The sequence below is a fragment of the Cuculus canorus genome, chromosome 3 (genome assembly GCF_017976375.1).
Source record: "Cuculus canorus isolate bCucCan1 chromosome 3, bCucCan1.pri, whole genome shotgun sequence".
Taxonomy (NCBI): Eukaryota; Metazoa; Chordata; class Aves; order Cuculiformes; family Cuculidae; genus Cuculus; species Cuculus canorus.
Window position 1 is genome coordinate 35,869,522 of NC_071403.1, and position 22,589 is coordinate 35,892,110.

A 22,589-nucleotide genomic window follows, 5' to 3' on the forward strand; every position below is an offset into this window, starting at 1 on the left:
TATTCTGTTTTTGAGAAGCCATCATTTTGGCAAGGTGCCTGATCTGGAATGACATCTTCTGTGGCTGTTTTCACAGGAGATAGATGGGCAGTGTTGGCCTGTACAGGCTGCTCTCTGATCCCTGTGTATGAGGATGAACCAGTACGAGTCGCTGCAGAGCAATCCAGGGGAAAATACAGGAGTGCTGTTTTCCAGTGCTGAGGATGGGGGGGTTAGCACACCTGAAGTATAAGGGAAAGAACAGAGTTATGCCTCCTCCATACGTGGCACCATCAGGAGGGTGGCATTGTGCTGATCTTATTTACTGCAGCTAGACATTAGTTCTGATCCATGTTCTCCTGGCTCAGGAGTGCATTTTGGCCTGCTATTGCCCTGATTAGCCATGTGTGCTGAGGAAGGCCCTCAGTAGCCCAGTTACAGCCTGCTCATTGCCTTGGTGTGCCTCCACAGTTTGGTGTTGGGAAGGCAAAATTGTACCCAAATCCTGCTAAGAAAATCTATTGTACATGACTGAGATTTCCATTATTTTCTTGCATTTCCAAAGTATAAATGCTAGCAGTAGAAAGAAATTGCAGTTAAGCAACCTGGGAGGCAGAGAGCGTAGGCAGATCAATGCTCTGTCAAAACATCAGCCGTGGTTTATCTCCTGCAAGAGGACCTCATAGCTCCGCTTTCTTCACAGGTTTCATTTTATTTCAAGTGAGTCATCATTTTTATCTTCAGGTTATCAGTGGCTTTGGTTGTACATTTGACACCAGAGCAGGATCCTATAGGCCAGGAATTTCTCGATCCTGACCCTCTAAAAATCTGTAGGTGACATCTTCCCAGATCACTCATAATTGTTCATTTCAAACACTTTGCAATTTTAGCTCTACTAAAATGAGCAAAAATGAGGTCAGTGCCCTTATATTTTTTCAACTGAGCCAGTTCCATCATTGTGTATCAGGTCTATAGTAAATTTACAGTGTTGACAGAGGCAGTCATACTCTTTCACTAAATTGAAAGGAAGAGAGGAAGGGAGAGATTTGTCTTGGAGCCCAAGGGTAGAGCCATCACACTCATACCTTGAAACAAAGCCAGAACCACCACATTCATACCTAGAAATGAAGAACTTCTTGTTGTAGATAACTAGACTTTTCATTTAGCAGGAGATGATTTCTCTTCATGTGTAATTTCCACCCAAAATATATATTTTTTTCTTTTTTAATTACATTGAATAGAAATTTAAATGCAGGTGCCGAAGTTTGAACCTCTTCTGTAGTTTTGTCTGGGTAGTGGCCATCACTGTTGTGCAATAGTAAAGCGAGGGAGGAGTATCTGCCCTCTAAGTCCCTTTGAGAAGACTGGCTTTGCAGTGGCCCCTTTCACTGAGTGCTTCGTTTCCTGAAGACCTGTGGTAACGCAGAAGTAGAAACATAGAGAGGACCTGTGAATGCAACTATGGATTTTCACTGTATCAGTTCTGGCTGCCCAACTTGAAACACCTTAGAGGTACCCTGTTTTCAGAAAGGACTAGCAGCAGACATCTTTTCAAGTCATGTAAGCGGGCACTCAAAAATCGAGCCCATCCCTAGAGTATTGACTTAGCCTAGATCCACAGGAGAATGTGAAGTTAATGATGTTGAGCTTTGTTAATGTAATTTTTATGTGCTAGCTCTGGCAGCAGCATTCATAAGCCTGCGTTAAACACTGTAATTCCCTATTAAATAGTCAGGAAGTGTGTAGCTTACTGAAATTCCTCATTTCTGCAGCCTCAGGTTAGTTACCTAACTGAACCAGGAATTTACTTTCCAGCTGTTCTTCCATACTTGCACTGGAGTACAAGCTCCTTTTCCAGAGGTGACACCCAGGTCTTTGAAACAACTAAACCCTTAAACTGTTTGCCTAAGTAGCTTCAATAGTCTTATTCTGAGGACTGGAACTCACATATTCTACCTCTTGTGGCATATTAACCACCAGATTAGAAGTAGATCTGATGGGGGTGTTTTCAATTCCTCCTTAATGAAGTCGTGCCACCATGAAACTAAGTATGAAGGCTTCACAAGGAAAAAAAAGGGTAGAGAGAGACACATCCAAAAGGGGAGAATCCCATCCTCCATGCATTAAAGAACTGTCAGAAAAGAAAAATTTATAAAATGTTAATGTCCTTGTGTTTGTCATAGTATCCATGAGCAAGCAACCTTGAGCGTTATTGCTGCTTGAGGGGCTGCAGAATGAGGCAGCAATTCTAAGCCATACATGGAAGACAGTGAAAGAAGGTCAGGGCCTTGAAGAATCAAAATCAGAATGAGCCACAGGCATACAAGCATCTCTCCTTTGAAGTATCTGTAGTTTGGGAAACTTCCAGCGCAGTAGTTCCTTCCTCAGTGAAATGCTAATGTTTCTGTACCAGGGGTGCAATTAAGGGGCCGATATGCAGGGGCCAATTTAAGGACGTTTGTTTTTTTTTATGTTCTTTAAACATTTTGGCATAGTTGGAACTTGCTGTAGAGACAACTCAAATTTGTGGGAATTGTACATGCTTACTTGGGGAGAAAATGGCCCACTGAAACAGAGATTTTTTTGGTTTTTTTCTATTTTTCAATGTTATTGAAAGCATAATTTGATAGGTTCCAGAAAAGTTGCAAAAAAAAGTAATAGTAGTGTTTTGAAGCATTATGTAAGTAGTTTTAAGCAAAAGATTTTGCAAAAGCCAGGCAGGTCAATTTGATTTTTAATTTAAACTTTTAAATTAGATATTAAATGCTCTCTAGAATGAACAGTTGTTATTTTTTAGTATCTTCATTTTGTAGGTGTGCTGATATTAAAAACAAGAATTGAAAAAACTCTGCATCTTGCATTAATTGAACTAATAGTTTTAGTTCTCCAAAAGCCAGCCATGATCTTCATGGATGAACCTTCACACTTTCAATACTCATACCTGTCACTTTTTTAACTTCTGGTTTGATTGGAGAAACAAACCATAATTGCTTTAGGTGCCTAATTACGGATGCGCAGCCAGTACTCAGAAGTGCATGCGCTTAGAGTTATGCGTTCTACAGGAACAGAAATTCAGGAACAACTTTGGCAATTTTCAATAGTATCAGGAAAAATCTGATATCATCCATTATACCATCATTCTGACTCACATACATACTGTTTTCTAGGAACTCTACCTAATTTTCCAAGCACATACTTCTTGTTTCTGACAACACAGAATTAAGTTACAGTTGCATCTATCGCTTGAGGAATATTGAGTCATTTAAACTTGTTTTTCATCGGAGCATTCAATCAGGATTGGCTTATCAGTGGCAGGGGTATAGCAGGAACTATAATGCTTTTCACCTCCTCCTTTATCAACTATCTTTCCATAGTGTATGACTTAGTCCCCAAACACCCATCAGTTTAAACTGTATTAGCACTGTACTGTAATGGCAAGAGAGCAATAAGAAGTGATGCTTTATTTCTTAGGGCACTAGTGAGCTGTTTTTCTTGATGCTGGGAATCATCCAGGTCTATTACTGCAGTCTCTCAGCTCCTCTGAGAAAACTGGGAGGTAATGATGATCTTAACTGACCTGAAACTTTTTAAACTGTTTCTCGTATTATCTAAAGATATTCATAACTGTATTTATAATATCCAGAGCCTGAGGCATATAAACCACTGTAAGTGAGATGAAATAAATTTGTCAGAGCACTTTGTGTTCTCCAAGAGGCAGAGAGTTGTCAGTCTTTCCACGTCCCAGTTTCCTCCAACAGATGAAAGCTCAAACTGGGTGCATTTTGAACAGAGTAAGAACAAATATCCATCACATAAAAAGAGATCTGTTGGAGTGCTTTGTTCTTGAATTATAAAAATAATGGTGATCAGCAGCTCAATGACTGCCTAGGTTTCATAGGCTAAAATGTGGTATTTTCAGCAGCTCTCCCATTTCGACTGAAGTTCTAGTGTGAGAAATTACACTCACTTTTAATCAATGCTTGAGTCCCCTGTTCTAAGACTGGAAATCTCACTTTTTGAATTAATTTTTGGAAAATTATGGAAGAAGAGTTACTTGTTTAAAAGTACTGTAGTCCTCAATTAGTGTTAGTAACTGTTTTTGTAACTTTTTGTGTGGAAAGGTAGTTCTGTCATTTATTATTCCAATCTTTATCAGTTTTTTAGAGGTAGGAGTCTTAATTTCTGTACTCATGCTGGGATAGATAGTGACAATTTATAAAAGTTTATGGGATGCAGTCAGCTTCAGTCAGTTTATTTGGCTAAAATAACCTGAAATACCATCCTACCATACAGTCATGTATAATTATATTTTTTATTCCATCAGAAAGATTGGAGTATATTTAGTCTATCCAGTGCTCTGTAGACTGGAAAAAGTATAGCAGTGTATATGGAGAAAGCTTCATTCTTGAAGAGAAAAAGCCCATGGTGCTCTAAGTCCTGTAATTTATAACTGAAAAAAGAAATTGCTTGTTGGAAGGGAGCTCTTTGCTTCAAAGATTAGGCATATTTTTAGGGTAAACTTACTTTTATTTTCTCTGTTGACTCACTGGTAGGAAGAAGCTGACTATTGCTGACGAGTTGCACCAAAACCATCCCCCTATATTTGCCTTTAATGATTTACTATTTCACTCCATCAAGATAATAGGTTTACAATTTTGTTGTTGAACTTTTTTTTTGCTATTTTTAATGCATTTGTTATTAAAAAATAAAAAAATGAAGTACCTTCTTTGCACTTAATAGTCACCGCAGCAGATTGACTTTATCAACACTTAATGTTGATAAACATGAAGTGCAGGGGTAAATTTTAAATGTTTAAGGATAGTCTTAAGAAAAAATCCAGTTCCTTTGCTATTAAAGAATTGTAAAACAGCTGTATTTGTGAGCATGTGAGTGTGTGTGAACTTGGAGTAAAAGCTTATAATAAATGAAACACATTTTCAACAGTTGCTTTATATATAATTGCCAAAGCACAATTTTCCGCAAATTGGGAAATTTATTAATTAAGCCTCATGTTAAGAAACCGCTCCAGGGACTCTTGAGACTTCTGAACGTGATTGCTTTTTTTCATCAGGAGCCAGTAATCTGTGCTATTCGCTCAAGATCTCACTTAAAAGCAGCAGATCCTGAGTCAGCCACAATTTTGAGGCTGATGTACCTTGACTGGATTTTAGGGAGCTCTCCCAAAATGCTCTTAAATTCAAGCCAAATCATATTTGAATAAAAATTAGAACCTTAGTGCCTTAAATAGAAAAACCTCAAAGCAGATGAGAAAGCCAGAAGGTGAAGAAGAAGAAGAAACACATGGAGATGTCCCACTGCCCCTGCTTCCAGTCAGCTTCCAGTCAGGGCTGTCCCTCCCCTGCTTCTCAGGACCATCCCTGGAATGCTGCATGAGCTGCATCCCTCAACTTCATGCACTGACTCTCCTTTGCCTGCTATCCCCGTGGTTTTCTCACTGAGGCCAACTATTTCTGTCCTATGGGGCCCATCTGAATCAGTGGCTTTTTACAGAAATATCATGGATAACCGGGAACATGCGGATACAGCAGAAAATTTGCAATATGGAGCTTTGCTTTGCTGTGGAAAATATCTGTGTTTTGTCCAGAGCCACAGTGTGAGAAGTGGGGAGACGGGTGAGAAGGTGATGAGGACAAGAAGGCACAGAACTCCCCTCCTCTACTCAGCTTAAGGCATAAAGACTTTCAGCCACAGTGAGAAGGAATGAATTTTATACTTCTGGCCCACCCAAAAGGGCTCAAAGCCTTGTTAAGAAAAGAAGTCAAAAAAGGTCTTTTTTTACTTATTTCCAATGTGGAGTAGGAAACAGATGAGGAACTCACAAGTCATGCGTTACTCCTCTACTGGCTTTTCTTCAAAAATTAGCCCTAGGGTTTCAAGACCAGCCTGAAGATTTGAGATCCACAGTGCTGTCCTCTCTATAAAGAGATTATGGAGTCACATTTGGAAAATAAAGAGGTAATCCTCTCAAGGCATTGCAGAGAATCTGCATTTTTTCTGAGCAGCGTGGGAGGTTGAGGTGCTCTGCAGCACACCCTGAAGAAATTATACTCTTTGTGCCGAGATCAAGTACAAAGACTGTTTGTAATTTAAATGCAATGGAAGATGTCAAAGTAACAACTCAGTAGGTATTATATGATGGAGGGTCTTGGTGTTGTGTGGGTTTCAGTGTCTGATTTGTAGGTTAATATTATTAATTAGTGTTATTCATATTCTAATGCAGTATATAGGTTTAGCTGGGATTCAGGCTTTGATATTCCATTGTTCAACAATGGCTTCATGCCTCTATTCTGAAGATACTTCAGGCTGGTTTGTTCTTCCTTGCCAGAAAAATTTTATAAAAAATCTTTTGTTTAGACCTTCGAGACCATTTTAGTTTCTTGAGACATCATCTAGAACAATCTTGGAGAATGTTACATGTGCCAATGGGGTTATTGACAGTATATATGTAGGTTGCTCTTCAGTGTTAGGTACATTTTACTAAGGAATATTGTGACTACTTCTGTAAATTGCTCTAAAGCAGCGTGCAGCAGCTTTGATGCATTAATTGAAGAGAGAGGTAGTGAGGCGGGAAGGGTTGCATTTGCCGACTTGTAGAATTTCTTCCCTGTGTAACAGACATGTTAGAATAATGGGAAGATAAGAAAAGTGCAATATTAGTGTAGAATTTGGTTCTCTGGATTCAATTGATTTCAGAGGCTTCATATACTTAGGATCTATTAGAAAATCTGCAACTTCAGCTTTCAATGAGAGCTCAATTGATTGTACTTAAAAAAGGTTTTACCAAATCTTCTTCGTTTATTCTTTTACAAGCTGCATTGTGAACTGCAAATTATGGAAGTAATGTCTGTGTCCTCATTAAGCAGATATTCAAACGTGAGATGATATGGGAACTGAGGAATTCAGCTGCAGTGGAAGGAGCCACATCCCAGGATGGGTTTAGTGTTTGAGGTTTTGACATGTGTGCTGTTCCTACTTTTCCTATGGAAATGCGTGTCAACATTTCTATCGATAGATGTTTAAGATAAGATTCCTCATCCACCTTAAAGCATTTAAATAAATTTAACTGTATTCTTATGAGGCATAACTTAAGCTGACTTTGAATCAAGGGAAAGTTTTTAAGATTTAGTATTATTTTTCCTTGTGTTTTCTATAAGCACACTAAAATGCACTCAAGTGAAGAAGCTTGGCAAAATCACAGTGCTGTGACAGACTTCATCAGCTTCACTATGGCATAGCAGTACTCAGTCTCTAAATGAAGTGTATCTCTTTTTTCTTTTTTTTTAAATACACCTGGGAACGTTTGGGGTGATAACTCTGTATAGGGAGTCATTACCATCAAAGAGAAAGCGGGGTGCTGCCTGCAGGGCCACTCTAACAATTCTGTGGAGCAGCATTTCCAGGTGTGTTCCTCTGGTGAAATCTCAGCTCAGGAAACACACTGCTAATCTCTTGTCTGCTAGAGCCAGAGGCATGCTGAAGGATTAACACACTTCATGCTCGAAAATAAACATACTGGTAGCCTCTGTTCTCTACCCTCTGAGGTACTCTTTAACTCATGGAGTGGGGACCTATCAGTGGAAATAGACCAAATAGAGTACAAAAGAAAGGAGGGAAAGCAATTAAGTTAAAAGAAAACTGGCATGGAGAATGCTTTAAAACAAGATTTAGTGTCAGAATAAATAGGCTTGAATGTTTAAGTCACTTGGCCACCTTTTCTATGTCACTGATTCTCTAGCATATAGCAGCTGTAATTGTATGGCTCCTTCTGAATGTTGCGCTGCATTGATTATGTGTTTTGGAAGTGTTTTAATGTTCTAGGAAGGACATGGAAATGAACTAATAGTCAAAGCTAAATGTTTCATCTTTATGAAAAATGATTACAGGAGAACCTGAGGATAACTGTGCAGTACTTTGTATCCACGATAGTGTATTCGGGCTAGGAACCAAGCACTGACTTCGCAGTTCTTTGATATCATAATGTTTCCTTTAGAAGTTTATGATGTTATCATGGCTGATAAACAAAGAGAAACTCAAGTGACACAAATTTCTGTATGCCTGGCAGAATAAGTGTAAAATGAAGCACAGAAGCTACCAATCCAGGCATTTAGAGAGCATTAAATGGCTTCAGTTGGACTCGATGATCCAAGAAGTCTTTTCCAACCTAGTGATTCTATCATTCTGTGATCATCTTTGAAATGTTTAACTAAGTTCTGACTGGAGAAGGAACACAGCAGCTTGATTTCAAAATGAGTTTTCCTACGTAATTAAAAAACACCAGACACAAGCAGTGTATATTCAATACCATTTGTGGAGTCAGTGTTTTGAAAGTTGGTGGCATTGACAGGACTACTTGCACTGGTCTTCCGTACAGTAATTTTCTCCACTTCTTACATCCTGTTGTTATCCAAAAGACAATTTTTACTTAGAGGCTATTTCAAGTTACAGCGATTATACGCTGATCAACATCCAACATTTAACTATAGACGAGGAGATGTTCCGGTTCATAGTCGTGGTTCTTGTACATGTCTGTTGTTACTGAACTACTAATTACCCTTGGTCTTCATTGATTACTTCAGTCAATAGTGAATGGATTTTTGACGTATTTTGTAACTGAGAGAAGACATAGAAAGCTATTCTTAATGACTTCTTAGGAAGAATATCATTACATTTTAATTACCCTGAATTAGCTTCTTGTTTGTATATTTATGAAATGTAAAATATAGAAGGTGAGAACAGGATATATATGTGTGTATATATATATAAGATTGTAGACAGCTGCTTGAACTCTTTAGGAAGATTGCCATTTGTAGATTTGGTTGAATTACTTGCCAAAGAATCAACTATGAAAAAAGTATGTCTGTTTTATAAATTGCAAAATGGCAATGACAGAATCAGAATGTGCTCTGGAGAAAGCTGTAGTTATCGCATACAGCCTTGAAAAATTACCTGGTGTTTTTCATTTTTGTTCGTCGTTTTTTTGATACAGAGGTCAGTAGTGCCTGGTTGGGTCTGATGACACACCTGAATATAGAGAGTTGAGATAAAAAAGTTATGCCTTTAATAGGGCGTAATCAAACTTCCCATCAGTCTGGAAAACTGTAATGATTAGTGATGTCCAACAGCCAACTGCCATATGAAGCAAGGATTATATAATTGGGAAAACCCTTTTATGAATGAGGATATATTTAGCTTTCTGTAAATGTAAGTAGGATCTAAGATGCTTCTTTCCCAAACATATGCAGTTGCACAACGGATATAATATGACAATTGCTCATGGGCATAGATGATGTACAGAGAACAGCTAATAACCACCTGCATCCTCTGTAAAGCAGGCAACACATTTACAGGCACAAATTTGCAAACATTTAATTCTGAAATAAAACTACAAAAACTGCAGTAGGCAAGAGGACAGCCTTCTGTGAAACTTCATTGTAGGAGAAGAACGTAGGAAACACTACTCAGCTAAATGGAGAACTGTAAACAAGTTTGCAAGATTAATATGTCGATTTAAATTGCAGTCACTATTCAAATTTCCTATTCTACGTCAACAGCATAGCAGGTAACATTAGAAACTGAGGAGCCATAGTTTTGCCAGAATTCGCATCATAGTCTCAGATGTCGTCTCCATGGAGTATGTTTGTTTGCCGTGGTTATGTTTCACAGTAGAGTAAGTAATGTGAAAGTGGAGGCGGCAGTTGAGGAGTCTTACTTGCTCTGGAAGTCTCCCACCAAAATAGTATAGTAAGTTCTCTTACTATCTGTGTCAGGCTGTTTGTCAGTGAGGTATCTTAGCTGAATATAACCACCCAGCCTCCTGTGCCTTCCGGTGTCTGTTCAATTGAATCACACCATGACTGACACCAAGACACGTTAGTGGGAGGATTGTTTATGAGAAAAAGGCAAATAAATTTGACGCTTGGGATTACTAGGAAAGTTGTTGCGGAAGCACATGCTCATAGCTGCAGAATACGCACTGCCGATGTCAAGGAAATCTGTTAGGGAAAGAAAAGCAGCCTTGAAGCAATTTTTTTAACTGTCTGGAAGAGGAGAACGCATTAAATATTGTTACAGCTGAGTAGAGTGCTGCCCTCCTTCTTTTACTTTCTTAGGATTGCCTAATCCTCTGTCTTTATACTAGAGTTTAATGAGGCATGGCACAGCATATCTAGTGGGATGTCCCTGCCCGTGGCAGGGGGGGTTGGAACTAGATGATCTCTAAGGTCCCTTCCAACCCAAACTATTCTATGATTCTATGCTCTTTTCCTGCCTTCTCCTCTCCTTTGTGGGTTCTTCCAGGGACCTATAGCCCCTCTTTTCCAGGGGCTGGTGGCAGTGACAGGAGCAGCCAGCTGGATTTGGGCAAATGTCCCCTTTGGATGTCCTTTTGCTTTCCCCCATTCACTCATTATGCTTGCTCCTCTTCCAGGCCAACGCTTTCGCTTTTCATGCTTCTGCATGGGCAGGTGTAACCGTCTAGGCAGCATGGAAGTACTGACACAGGAGGAACCTGGCAAACCTCTTCATTTAAAAATGCACATATTCCTGTGCTGAGGCTATAGGAGATCCTGTGATAAAAATTGGAAAAAAGGATTATTTGGACTGAATTGGGCTGTGTGGTTAGGTAATAAATTCTGCAGGAAGAGTAAAAGATGTAAAGATAGTTTGAAAGGGAAAAGTTTTTCCTGAGAAGACTGAAGAAAGCATATAAAATTAATACACACTGTAAGCAGGTGTGCTTTCAGATACAGCTCTTTTTTGAGTAAGGAGGAGCAAACTATAGAAAGACAGAGAACGTGTACAGAATGAGCAACTATCGGAGACCTGTGGGGAGAGAGAATGGGGAACGCTGTACTCTAGTGGAATGTAGAGGAGACTGGAGTTAAAAATCAAGGAAAACAGATGAAAGCAAGAAGCCAAACCAGATAATGCATTTTTAAGAACAAGAAGGAGAGAGGAAGGGAAAAACCTCCTGCTCCCACCAAACTGAAGGGGAAGTAAGTGGTGACATACATGAAAGAAAAGATAAATATTTGCGTGGTAGATGGAAACAATGGTTTATACAACGAAATGATAATGAAATGAAGGGAAGGACACTATATGGTAAATTCACATTGATGGTAAAATACGTTAAATCTTTTCTCTGCATTTTTATTCTGTGGCTGCTAAGTCCTGGAAAGGCTGGGATTGCCACTCTATCTGAATGATACTCCTGGGTCTTTCTTTTAGGAAAGATGCTTGAAGTAGTGCTGTATTTTGTTTGATTTAAACTATCATTTGCCTTTCTGAAATGTGAAATGCAAAATTAAATGGTAGGAATGTACCATCTGCTATTGTTTATATGTGAATAAAAGCTAGTGTGTGGCAATGTTTAAGCCCATGATAAGAGCAGAAATAATGGAAACATTATGTCAGCTACACCCAGCAGATCCCTCATGGACTGAAGCATTGTGGGGTTTTCCCGTGCCTTGACACTGTTGAACATGATTCCTGGAGGAGGATAAACGTTTCCTCCTTGGTGAGGAGACTGAGTGTTTTATTTCTGTGTTTTTCTTATTCCTTTTAGGGATCTCCTGCTGTCTGTGGCACTTGGCCAGGTACTCTCCCTCCTTATCTGTGGCATTGGTCTCACAAGCAAGTATTTGTCAGAAGATTTCCATGCCAACACACCTGTTTTTCAGAGCTTCCTCAATTATATCCTTCTGTTCTTGGTCTACACAACAACACTAGCTGTCAGACAAGGTAAGTGCCCTCTGAAACTGTTTTGTAGAAAACAGTGAGGATAAAGGCTTTTGCAGAACAACAACAAGCAGTCTGATTTACACAGATATTTCTTATATATTTACATTACTTAGTAATTCATATCGGATGAACTGAAAAAACCTAATAAATCTTCATGACCAAAGAATGAATCAGTAGATGTCAGGACAGTGGCGCTACCTAAAAGTAAAAAGTAACATCAGTACTTTTGACTTCCTAACTGTTCTTACGGGAATGTTCCTCTCACACCTGCCTGTGCCTCAACATCCACATACTAAGGGTTCATTTTGGATTTGACGGCATGCCTTGCTGGGAAATATTAGTGTGCTTTACATCTTACATAGGCTAAGGAGAGAGAGCTCAGGTGCAAGCAAAGAAGAGCTTGCTAGTTCTAATTGGTGATCGCAGCAACTCAAGACTTCACCTATTGTTAGAAAAAAGTAGCAGCCAATTTTTAGCCATTGGGATGCTGGAGGTGAAGGGAGGGAATCTGGGACGCACTCTCTAAGGTGTTGTGTGGGTAGAGCAGCGATATGGCCTTGCCATTGCTTTGCTCCAGGGCCTGCAGAACCTGTTTAGTCTCTGAAGTGAGAAACACATTCAAGTGTGCTTTGGTACCATGTGTCAAATGATTCTCTGTTTGACAGTCTATATGTAATATAGGGGGTTTGTACCTTTCCTGCCTGTCCCTCTCTTCTCTGAGGCTTCATGTCTAGATAAGGTGTGGGAGGTGAATGTGTTTAGTTACATTTCTCACCCACTCTTTTTTTTTTTGTAATCGTTTTATTTGTTCACCTTCATGGCACACATGGATTAGAAGCAAAATAAAAGAGCAAAAATGTCATGTGCTTTCCTGACTCTGGTCTCTACGTGGGAGAGAAGGGCTCTGGAGGAAAAGAGCTACAAAATGTATTAGGCCCTGGTACATTTATCAGGATACTGAGAGATTTGTGTTTTCTTGCAGGAACAAATATTTTTTGATCGTTCTTTGATGTTGCAACCTCTAAGAATTTGAGAACAACCCTGAAGCTTAAGTTCTCTCATAGTATGGTCTTGTGATTCAATGTTATAAGTGTTCCAAAACAGAACAGACAATTTTCATTCAAAAACTGCGCAGTCAAAAATATACCACTGTACTCCAGCCCAAAGCTCTTAAATGTATTACAACTTAAGTTTTATAAATCTTGGTCTCCAGCAACATTTTTCTGAAGTGATGAAGGCCAATCTGGAGAGGAAATGTAGGCTCTTATATAAGGAGAGATTGCTGAGGCAGTGTTTCACTATCTTGGTATTTCAGTTTGTGTAGGGGGAAACATCACCACATGCTTTACTCTGCAAAAGGGTTAAAACATGTATTAGTGGCATTTTTCTGGAGAACTGTGTTTAAAAATAATTCTTCTGAGTGTAGGATTGCCTAGATGTTCACAAGTTCTGCCCCAGAAATGTCCTTCTTGGGCCTGATTTAGATAGTGTGGAAGCCAAGCCTCTGACTTTTAAATAGATTTTACTTTTTTGAAGGTGCTGACTTGTGAGAGGATATATGGGCCAGCATACTGCTGTGTATTTCAGGACTTTATTTCAAATCATGTTTGACACCTGGTATATATCAGCATTTCAAAAACGCTGTCAAGCGCTCTGTTTTACACATATAAAAATATGTATTAAAACTACGCTTCATTTTTGTAAATAACTTTATGATTAGGCTTAATTGTAGTGGTGGACTAAAGACACCAGTTTGTTTGTTGGAGCTATCTATTGTGCTGGTTAGATAGATTAGGGAATTGAATGGGGAAAGTATCAGGAATATGTGATAAATATCTTCTGAACAAGTGAGGAGGGTTGGGGAAGGTGCTTGAACCGGCTTGTGGTTGAATACAGAGCATATGAACAACCAGAGCCCAAGTGGAATAGTCTGGAAAGGGAGCTGTCAAAACAAAAAAGATGGTTTGGTCCAAAAATACACAGAACAAAATTGGCTACAGAAGCAATGAAAGCAATGATCCAGGCACTCAGCATTCCTGCTGGATGGTACAGCACTACGCAGCCAACTCATTTACTCAGCATTTGATATTGCCAACTGATTGAGCCTGACATTGTCTTTTTGCTTGTGTATTTATTCAAATTTACTATCTGTGTTTGTTCCACTAAGGCACTTCTTCAAGCAGCTCTAATCATATGGCTTCGCTAACAGATGGAAATCACATAATAATGATATTAATTTTATGTGGGATGATTCTGTACTGAGTGCTGGAAACAGCAGAAGACCTTTTTTTTTTTTTTTAAATGCAGTTCTCCTACTTTGTATGCAAGATTTAATATTCTCGTTCTCCCTCAGAAATCAAACAATCATAAGTTGGGTGGTAGTCAAAAATAACTGTATTGCTTTGTCTTTTCCTTTGCTTGCTTTCTTAATCTCTGTGAGTTTTGTAGAACTGGCTAAGGAGGCATCACTTGAGGTGGCCCAACACCCTCCTCACCCTATAATTTGCCATCGGGCTGAAAACTAATTTCCTGAGACATAGGTAACTCCTCTTTCTTTAGAAGCTTCTTCCAAATTTAGATTTTCCCTCACTGTTCATCTTCTTGCCCCATATAAACTCCCTGAGTGATACCAAAATGGTAGAACTTGAACTGGTCTCTGAAAATCTTATCATCAGATGACTAAAGCTCCTGATTCCTCAGCTCTTCTGACTCAAGCCTTCTGCAGTAAATGCCCAGTTTCTAGCAGCTAAAGTTAGCCCATGGGCACCAGCAGCTTCCATTATGTATTTATATTATGGGTCAAGAGATGAACAATTCCTGCAGGTACCAGAATTCCTGAATACTTTTAAACTTCATTCCCATGTTTAAAAAAAAAGAAAAAAAAAACAGAAAAAAAGAAGAAAAAAGAAAAAGAAGAAAAAGCTTGTCCTATAGCTCTAAGTGGGGAACCAGTTTGAAGGCAGTAAAAGTGGTCTCAACAGTTTTAAGCAGTGAAGCGCATGTGACAAGGCTTTTCATCATTATTACAATTTTGTTCTCATGACCAGAAATAAGCAGTGACAGAAGTGTTAAAGGACATCTGTTCTTGTGAGATTTTCGTATGAGCCTTAAAATGTGAATACTTCTCAGGCAGGCATCATGAAAAGCAAAAGAATTTAGCCAAAATGGGATTTTTCCAATGCAAAATCCTGCCACTACTATCAGTTGAACTCTAAAGTTTCTGTTAAATGATGATGCTAGTATCTAGAAATCTCTTTTTTATTCTGGATATAGTGCTAATCTTAATTTTTTTTTTGTTATATGTAAATTTAAGTTGAACATATTATTTCCCCAAAGAGATGATTGCACAGGTTCTTCACAGTTAGGAATGCACAGTCAGGCATACATAGATGCTAATACTCACTTGCCCACACATACAAATCCACTAGAGCTTCCAGTCTAACGCTCATTAATGCACCAGTGCTGAGGTCTAAGTATAACTGTTTAGGAGTTTCCTTTGTGTGAGAACAATTAATGTCACTAATGCAGCATTATAAGGGAATTAGTGTCATTAAGTTTTATCTGGCTGGTATGCCAAAAATTTAATAACAAATAAGGACCTACTCAGTTCTTTCTCTTGAGGTAACTTTCTCATCCCTGTTGTTTTCACGGCCAAAACCTGTATTTGTCTATGGTAACACCTCTGAGTTGAGAAGATTTTAACACATATTAAGTCAGCTCAGTCCCTCATCATCAGAGGATTCTGCTTAACAAAAACCTGTCAGGACACTTCCAGATACTCCTTTGAGTTGTGTGGTGTTATTTATTGAGGAAAAGAAAAGCCTTGGCTATCAGGAAGAAAAGCTTCCTATCAGTGTAATGGAGCTATGGGACATAGAGCTGGTAGGGATTAGGTTTAACACCTTAAAAAGCAGTAAGTGGGAATTGTCCATAGTGGATCAGAGAGTGTTAATTAGTAACAGTCAACACGGGTGCAAGCATCAGCAGCTTGCCATCAAAAATAAATTACTTCTAAAAGCCACCTCCCATATGCTACAAAAGAAAACAACACATCTAGACATCATGAAATAAAGAAAAAAAAAAAATGAAACTGCTACTTTTTTGTTATTCTGGAAAACAAAAAAAGAGGGAGCAGAGGGAACCATAAAGCCTGAACGGCCAAATTCTGTGCAAGTAGAGCTCCACATTGCAAGATATTCCTTCAATTTTAGTGCAACAAGTTACCAAGTATTGTCAGCCCACCATTACAAAGGACTGGCAATAATTTTATAGTTCACAAAATTTTTTATGAATCTGTGTATTTCTAGATGAATTCTGCTTCTAGGCTAATCGATGATGTTATAGCATATGTTGTTGGAAATATGGTTTTCCCTAGAGTAATTCTAATGTCTTAGATTTGACATATAATTAGATGCGATCTGTGCCCCTGAGTCAGCTAGAGAGTCCTGTGAAACTATTAACAGTTGCAGTCCTGTTACTGGAATATAATTTTTTATGCATTTCTATCTAGGATTGGTTTATGATATCAGTATCTCAGTTATATGTAAATTTATTATTTTTTTGCTATTTAATTATATATCTCCATTTAGTTACATGAAACCTTCTTCCTACTTTCAATATATCCTTCCTTCTTTCAAAAAATTGACTGAAACAGGCTACTTGAAGGAAAGTAGACCACTATATGAGTTGTTCAGTTTTACTGCAGTGCTTATCAGATATTTATTGAATGATAGAAAGGATACATGTATCTTTTTTTTTTTAACTCAGTTTTATTCCACTACAATGTTATGTTAATAAAAAGCTAATATTATGCACTTAGGTAGATGTGACAGAATTTCTTTGATATTAATGCTTATTTTATTCAACTGCCCATAAGAACATGCCTGAGAAACAAAGAGTACATCATTTCAGCTGATCAAACGAAATTAGGGATAATGTACATTGGGCAATATGTGTTGTACCACTGAGATAAAAAGTCATATAGAAAGCCATCGATCCCATCAGCATTTTCAGTGAGAAGCCTTTAGAAATATGGATTGTCTGTTCACTGAGGATGTCAAGTGATCTTGATTAGAAAAGATGAATTTCATCATCATTTGGTTTCCTAGGTATGCTCACACCTCTGCTGTAGAACAAAGAGCTTGGTTATCCTTTTGGTATCATCCAAAACCTGCATAAGCTGCATTCAAAGAGCCTTATGGTCTTCTGTGACAGAAGTGGTCCTTGACCCAGCCCAGCTGCTGGCCTGCAAATGCGTGGCAGACATTGCAAACCCTGGTGGCATTCCCCTTGAAACACAGGGGAAGGTACGTCCAGCTGGCCCAGCTCCTCCTGGGCCTCCCGCTGCAAGGGGCCAGGCTAACCCTGGGTTGTAAAAATGAAACGTGGCAGCGAGGATGGCTTGGGACCAGTGAAAAATAATGACCTTCAGGTCTTTGGTATTCTCATAGCAGCACTACAGAATCTCCTGCTGTGTTGCACTTCGCAGTCTGCAGTGCACTTTCTCCTAATTACTCTGGGATTCTAATTAAGGATGCCAAACCGTGCGGGATATGTTTATTATGAAAATGGTCAACCAAACAGTCCTTTTGTGTAGGCTTTGAAGAGCCCTTTTCATATTTAGAGGGAGTTCTGTACTTTAGGGAAAATGAAACTAGAATGCTGGCTATTTACAGGCCCTTTAAATTGCAGGGATCATTTTTATAACATGCAATTTTCTGTTTTGGATGACATGCTCACAGGAGCAAGAATTGTGATGTATTACATGTTTGGGATTTGCCTATCACATCATGGCAAGCAAGCTAGCAGAAAAATAGTAGGACTAGAGCCAGATTCCTGTTCAGTCCCATTTACATACTCATTGTTTGAATTTTCCCTCTACTTTCAAGTGAGTTTTAAAGATTTCCTGCTGTAATATGCTGAATGCTGCTGCTTTCTCTACTGCATCAACCTTTATTATTTTATTCTGTAGGTGGTTACAGTTTAGTGAGGTCTTAAATTTCTCCTGTATGTATAGTTTTCAGAGGACCTTGGGATCCTGTATGGGCCTTGGAATCCTATTCTTTATGATAGTTTCCCCAAAAACTCTTCCCACTCCAATGAAGTCTTCTCACATTCTTCAGCCAGCGTACAGAAACAGATGCAATTTCAACAGAGTATGATTTATTCCACCTAGGTGATATGAAGACAGGGTAAAAAATGATAGGCCATGTTGCTGATACTAAAGTAGGGTTAAAACCAATAGACTTGACCTTTCTGTCTTTTGCTTTGTTTTCTTCTGCTATTCGTAGTGGAGAAGTTGGATTTTTTTTTTTTTTAATCCTCAGGGTTTTTCATTGTCAGCTGACCTTGGTATGTGAACCAGCAGACAGATGCTTTCTGCTTTGACCTTGTTGCTCCTTTCCACCCACGCAAGGGACCAGGCATCTCAAGGCATCTCAGGAGGGCTAAGTCTATTTTCATTTTCATCAGGTGTGTTTTGCTTTGCCAGCTATTTAACGAAGTACAAATGAACACTTAAAAGAGAAGAATCTTGGCCCCCAGTATAGTGGAAATATGTTGACAGGTAAAAGCTACAAAGAAAGCTCAGCCTTTTCTTTCTAGCATTTTTATTTCTCAGTTCTGCGCTCCTGATTGTTAGGTTCAGCACCTGCTGTCTGAACCCATAGCACGCATCCCATGTTATAATATATATGGCCTTCTGTTAATCCTGGCCAGATCGGCACAGTTTGTCTTGCATCATGTCATTGGAATAAATCATGTACATCTCACAGCACATACAAACTGAAAATTGTGAAGTTCTGTTCGTTTACGGTGCAGGTGGCAGCAGTTAAGCATGAACACTGTATGTCATGGTTTAATGATGCGAACACTAATAAACTCACGATGACTCCAAAGGAATAAAAGCAAAGCCTAATCAAGCATCCATGCTGTAGTATTCTCTGTAGTAGTATCTCATGAGCTCATTCACTCCAGAGATACCTCTGGTCTTCTTAGGTTGCTTTCAAAAATAGCTTTGCTAGTCAAAGAAGTATCCTTAGTGCCATCAAGGACAAAAGAAGCTGCAGGAGGGCATCAAGCTAAAGGACAAGAGCACTATTTTTCCTGTGCCTACTGATGCAGACAAGACAACAACAAAAAAAAAGGGAGATATTCTACAATCTCATTGATCTAAATGAGGAAATGGGAGGTCTTGTCCACATAGAGAAGTGAATTTATACAGAGGTTCCTTGTGAGCTAGGGGTACCTCTTCTTGCAACAAAGTCCCTGGAGGACTCAAATTAGGCAGCTCAATGCACAAATGCTTAGGTCACTCTCAGTTCAGGAAGTTCAGACCCGGTCATGTTTCTGGCTGTTATGTTTATGCCCTCAACCAGTTTCTTCTAGAAAGAGCATTCAGATTTGTGCCATGGTTCAAAGGCTGGTGCATATTTTATGAGAGCAAACCTCACAGGCACTAAGTGCAGTGAGCGTAAAAGGGTTGCGAAGCTTTACGCTGGCTGAAGTCCTGGTTGATGGACCAGGTTTGCATCAAACACTGCATCGTCGCTGTGGGGCAATGTTTATACTGAATATACTCCTTCAGAATAAGGTAGTTTTACCCTTGAGGTAAATATACATACAGTTCAGAAACATTTAGCCAGATGTGGCTATTCCATACCAGTAAGCCAATAAATAGAAACCACAGATGCAATAAAATGTGAGACAATGCAGGTATTCAGCTCACAGCTGCAGCATCACAGGTAGCCAGTGGAATTCAGCAGAAACAAAAAATGATGAATTTTATACTGTGATGCTATTCTTGGTGAGTGCAGCACTTATATCTGAGACTTGGGGCTATCTACAAGATATTTGCATTTATTTTTGGATCGGGATTTAGATTTTGTTGCTGAGACTGTGAAACTCCCCCCTCCCCGGCACGCTTTTCCAGGAGATATGCCAGCCTTTCAAATACAGTGGTAGTCTGAACACAGGACTGTGAGTAGCTGTTTGAGAAGATCAACCTCATCACTCAATGGATGAATGAGCAGGCTCAAGGAAGCTCTGAGCAAGTGCAGTTTGAACATACATGCATCTTGCTGCTTGATTTGAGTCCCCATCTCTGCAGCTGCGGTTATGTGTATTTGGATTTTGTACCACTGGTTCAGATAGGGGCACAGATGTTATAGGTAAAAGAATCAAGGCTATTTGAGCATGTGGAAAGCCAGGAATTGGATACAGTCCTGGAAGTGCTTGAATACCATAGCAGTGAGCGCATACTGAAGCTTTGAAATTCGGTCCACAGTATCAGAGTATTGCACAGAGATGAATGTGTTTCTCAGTAATTCTATTTGAGGGTAAAGCAGATCCCTATCGAGCCCATATTGCCTTACAGTATGTCAAATCATAAATTCTCTCTTAAGGGTGTGGGCTGTATCACAAAGAGTTAATTTTCTGTAGAATTAAGGGATAACTCCTTTGTAGTGTTACTATATGTATCTGATTTTTCTTCTTAATACATAAACATCTCAAGTGCTGTTTACAAAACCAACTATCCCTTCCCACCACAATGAGGAAAGTTAATGGTTCTGATGAAATAACGTACCCTTGATCCTACAGCTGTAAGCAGAATGCAAGGGTTGTCTCTGCCACTTCATGGAGTATCAGTATTTGCCTGTGATTTATTGAATATTTAAACATTCATCAATTCAAGCAGCTAGCTGGAGTAGCAGAATCCACATTCAGCACACGTAGCCCCAGCATTCATACAGCAGATTTGAAGTGTGCTTACAAGATGATAACTCTATAGCCTGAAGGAGGTAAGTCCTCCTCTGCCAGAATGGTGCTTTGTATGTAATTAGCGTAAAAATTCAGAGGAATAGAGTTTATCCTTGCGATCATCTTTCTCATTAAAAAGGAATCATAATGAAAGAACAAAGCAGTCCCTGCAGTGAATTGGGTTGCCTTCCTAAATTTTCAGTAAATCAAAGACTCGGCAGCATCCTATTTTTGCAGAGCCCAGTTGTAAACTGTACACAAGATTTGCAGCCAAGTCCCTATGATGATCACATGCTTTCTGAAGGTTTAGAAGTGCAATATATTTCTCTTACATGGGAAACAGCTCACCTCTCCATTTTCTTTTTCTGATTTCATTAGTTTCTGTTAGCAAAATGGTACTGGAACAGAGGGAAGAGCAAAGAGTGTATGTGATGCCTCCGGTAACTCAAAACCACAACTACAAAACTTAGCCTAAGCAGACTGCCTTTTCTAAAATAAGGACTATGAGACAACATCAGTCAAGGGAATAAAAAGTTATGCTAGTGGGAAAAAGTTCTATTTTCAACTTATTCTTCTGGCTCACACAATACCAAGTCGTAACATGAGCAGTAATTTCCTCTTCCTTCATCTCCACTATTGGAAGGGTAATTATTGTTACAACTAAATACGTCTTTCAGGCAAAAATATACAAATATTGTACAAGGTTTTCCCTCATTTTGTAAGCATGTTTTTTCCTTTATATTTCGCTGAGCTGTTACCCATTAGCATATGGTTACTTTAGACTCCTGTTACATTTCTGGATGATAGCGCTATGATAATAATTGCAACTTTATCTGAAAAAATATTTACAAATTTAGCACTCAGCATCTGCAGTTGTGCTGCGTGCTCTCCCTTCTGCTTGTAAGCTGCTGAGCACAGGGACCTGAGGACTCTTCTCTTAGCTTAAGCCTCCCTTTGGCTGCAATGCTTCGCAAATCCTGAGGATGATTTAGACCCAAGTCACTACTGAACAGAGCATCCCAGGATCTTCACCAACTGGCTATATTAGAAGCTTTCCCTCCATTATCTTTCCTGATTTAGCTAGCATTAAAGAGAAAAGGAGAAGGATAATATATGCTGTCTAGCAGACTCCATTTCTTGCACACATTTCCCTGATGGTGAGGGGAGGTGGGAACTTTGCTGAGAAGTAATGAGCTCCCTGAATACACAGGGGAGGGAGAGACCATGTGCATGTCTCAGAGGAGCACTTATCCTTTAGTTTTCAGTAATATGGTAGCGACAGTCAATTCACAGGGATATTTTTGTAACTGTTACGGAAATATAGCAAATGAAGTTTCAAAGGAAAAATACATCTATACCTTTTCCGCATTAAATATTCATGAACTTGCTTCTGTGCAGCTAGTAGAATATTTACACAATATCATTTGTCCATGCTTCTCCGATTATCTGCCTGCAATCTGATACCTGGTTATGTTTTAATTCTAAAGGAGGTTTTAATACCTCAAGGTGGAGGTGGACTGTCACCCCTTTAATAAAATGGCTATGCACTAATTTACACCATTGATGATACAAGTGAAGGAGTAGCATTCTCATGACCAGAAATTATTATCTATGCTGTTTGTTTTCATTGTGGTTTGTTTGAATGTGTTCTTGAGTGTCCCATTAGGATTTCAGCTGCTTGGTGTACAAGAACAACTTGATAATGCTCTTAATTTCCTGCATTTGGCATGTAAGAGGTTTGGCTCCATTTTAAAGGACTTGCAGCAGTTTGCCCTCGTGGGCTGATCCTGAGAGTATTTCCATGCAAGCATATATAATTATATACATGCACATATATATACACACATATACAAAACCCCCCACGTATTATCAGTAGAGTTTATTTTTAGTTTTATTTTATATTGCTTATTATCTCAAGATCCCAGGGGACTGCAGGTGTTTGTGAGCTATGCTTCATTTTTATTTGGACAGACATATAAGAAGCAAGCCATGGTGTAACCAGGAACATCTCATTTCTACTCACAGCTTTTATGACGGTTAAAAGAGATGAAATGCCATAAAAGGAACAGAAGTTTGGCAATAACCGTGCTGTC

The 22,589-nt window shown here is 39.0% G+C and overlaps 1 protein-coding gene across 1 annotated transcript in view; it reads left to right on the forward strand.

The window, feature by feature from the left end:
- SLC35F1 (solute carrier family 35 member F1) overlaps positions 1–22,589 on the forward strand; it is a 239,403-nt gene that overhangs the window by 125,501 nt on the left and 91,313 nt on the right. The window contains exon 2 of the mRNA XM_054063953.1: positions 11,564–11,739. Coding sequence (XP_053919928.1) covers positions 11,564–11,739 — 176 coding nt within the window. The remainder of the gene's footprint in view (positions 1–11,563; positions 11,740–22,589) is intronic.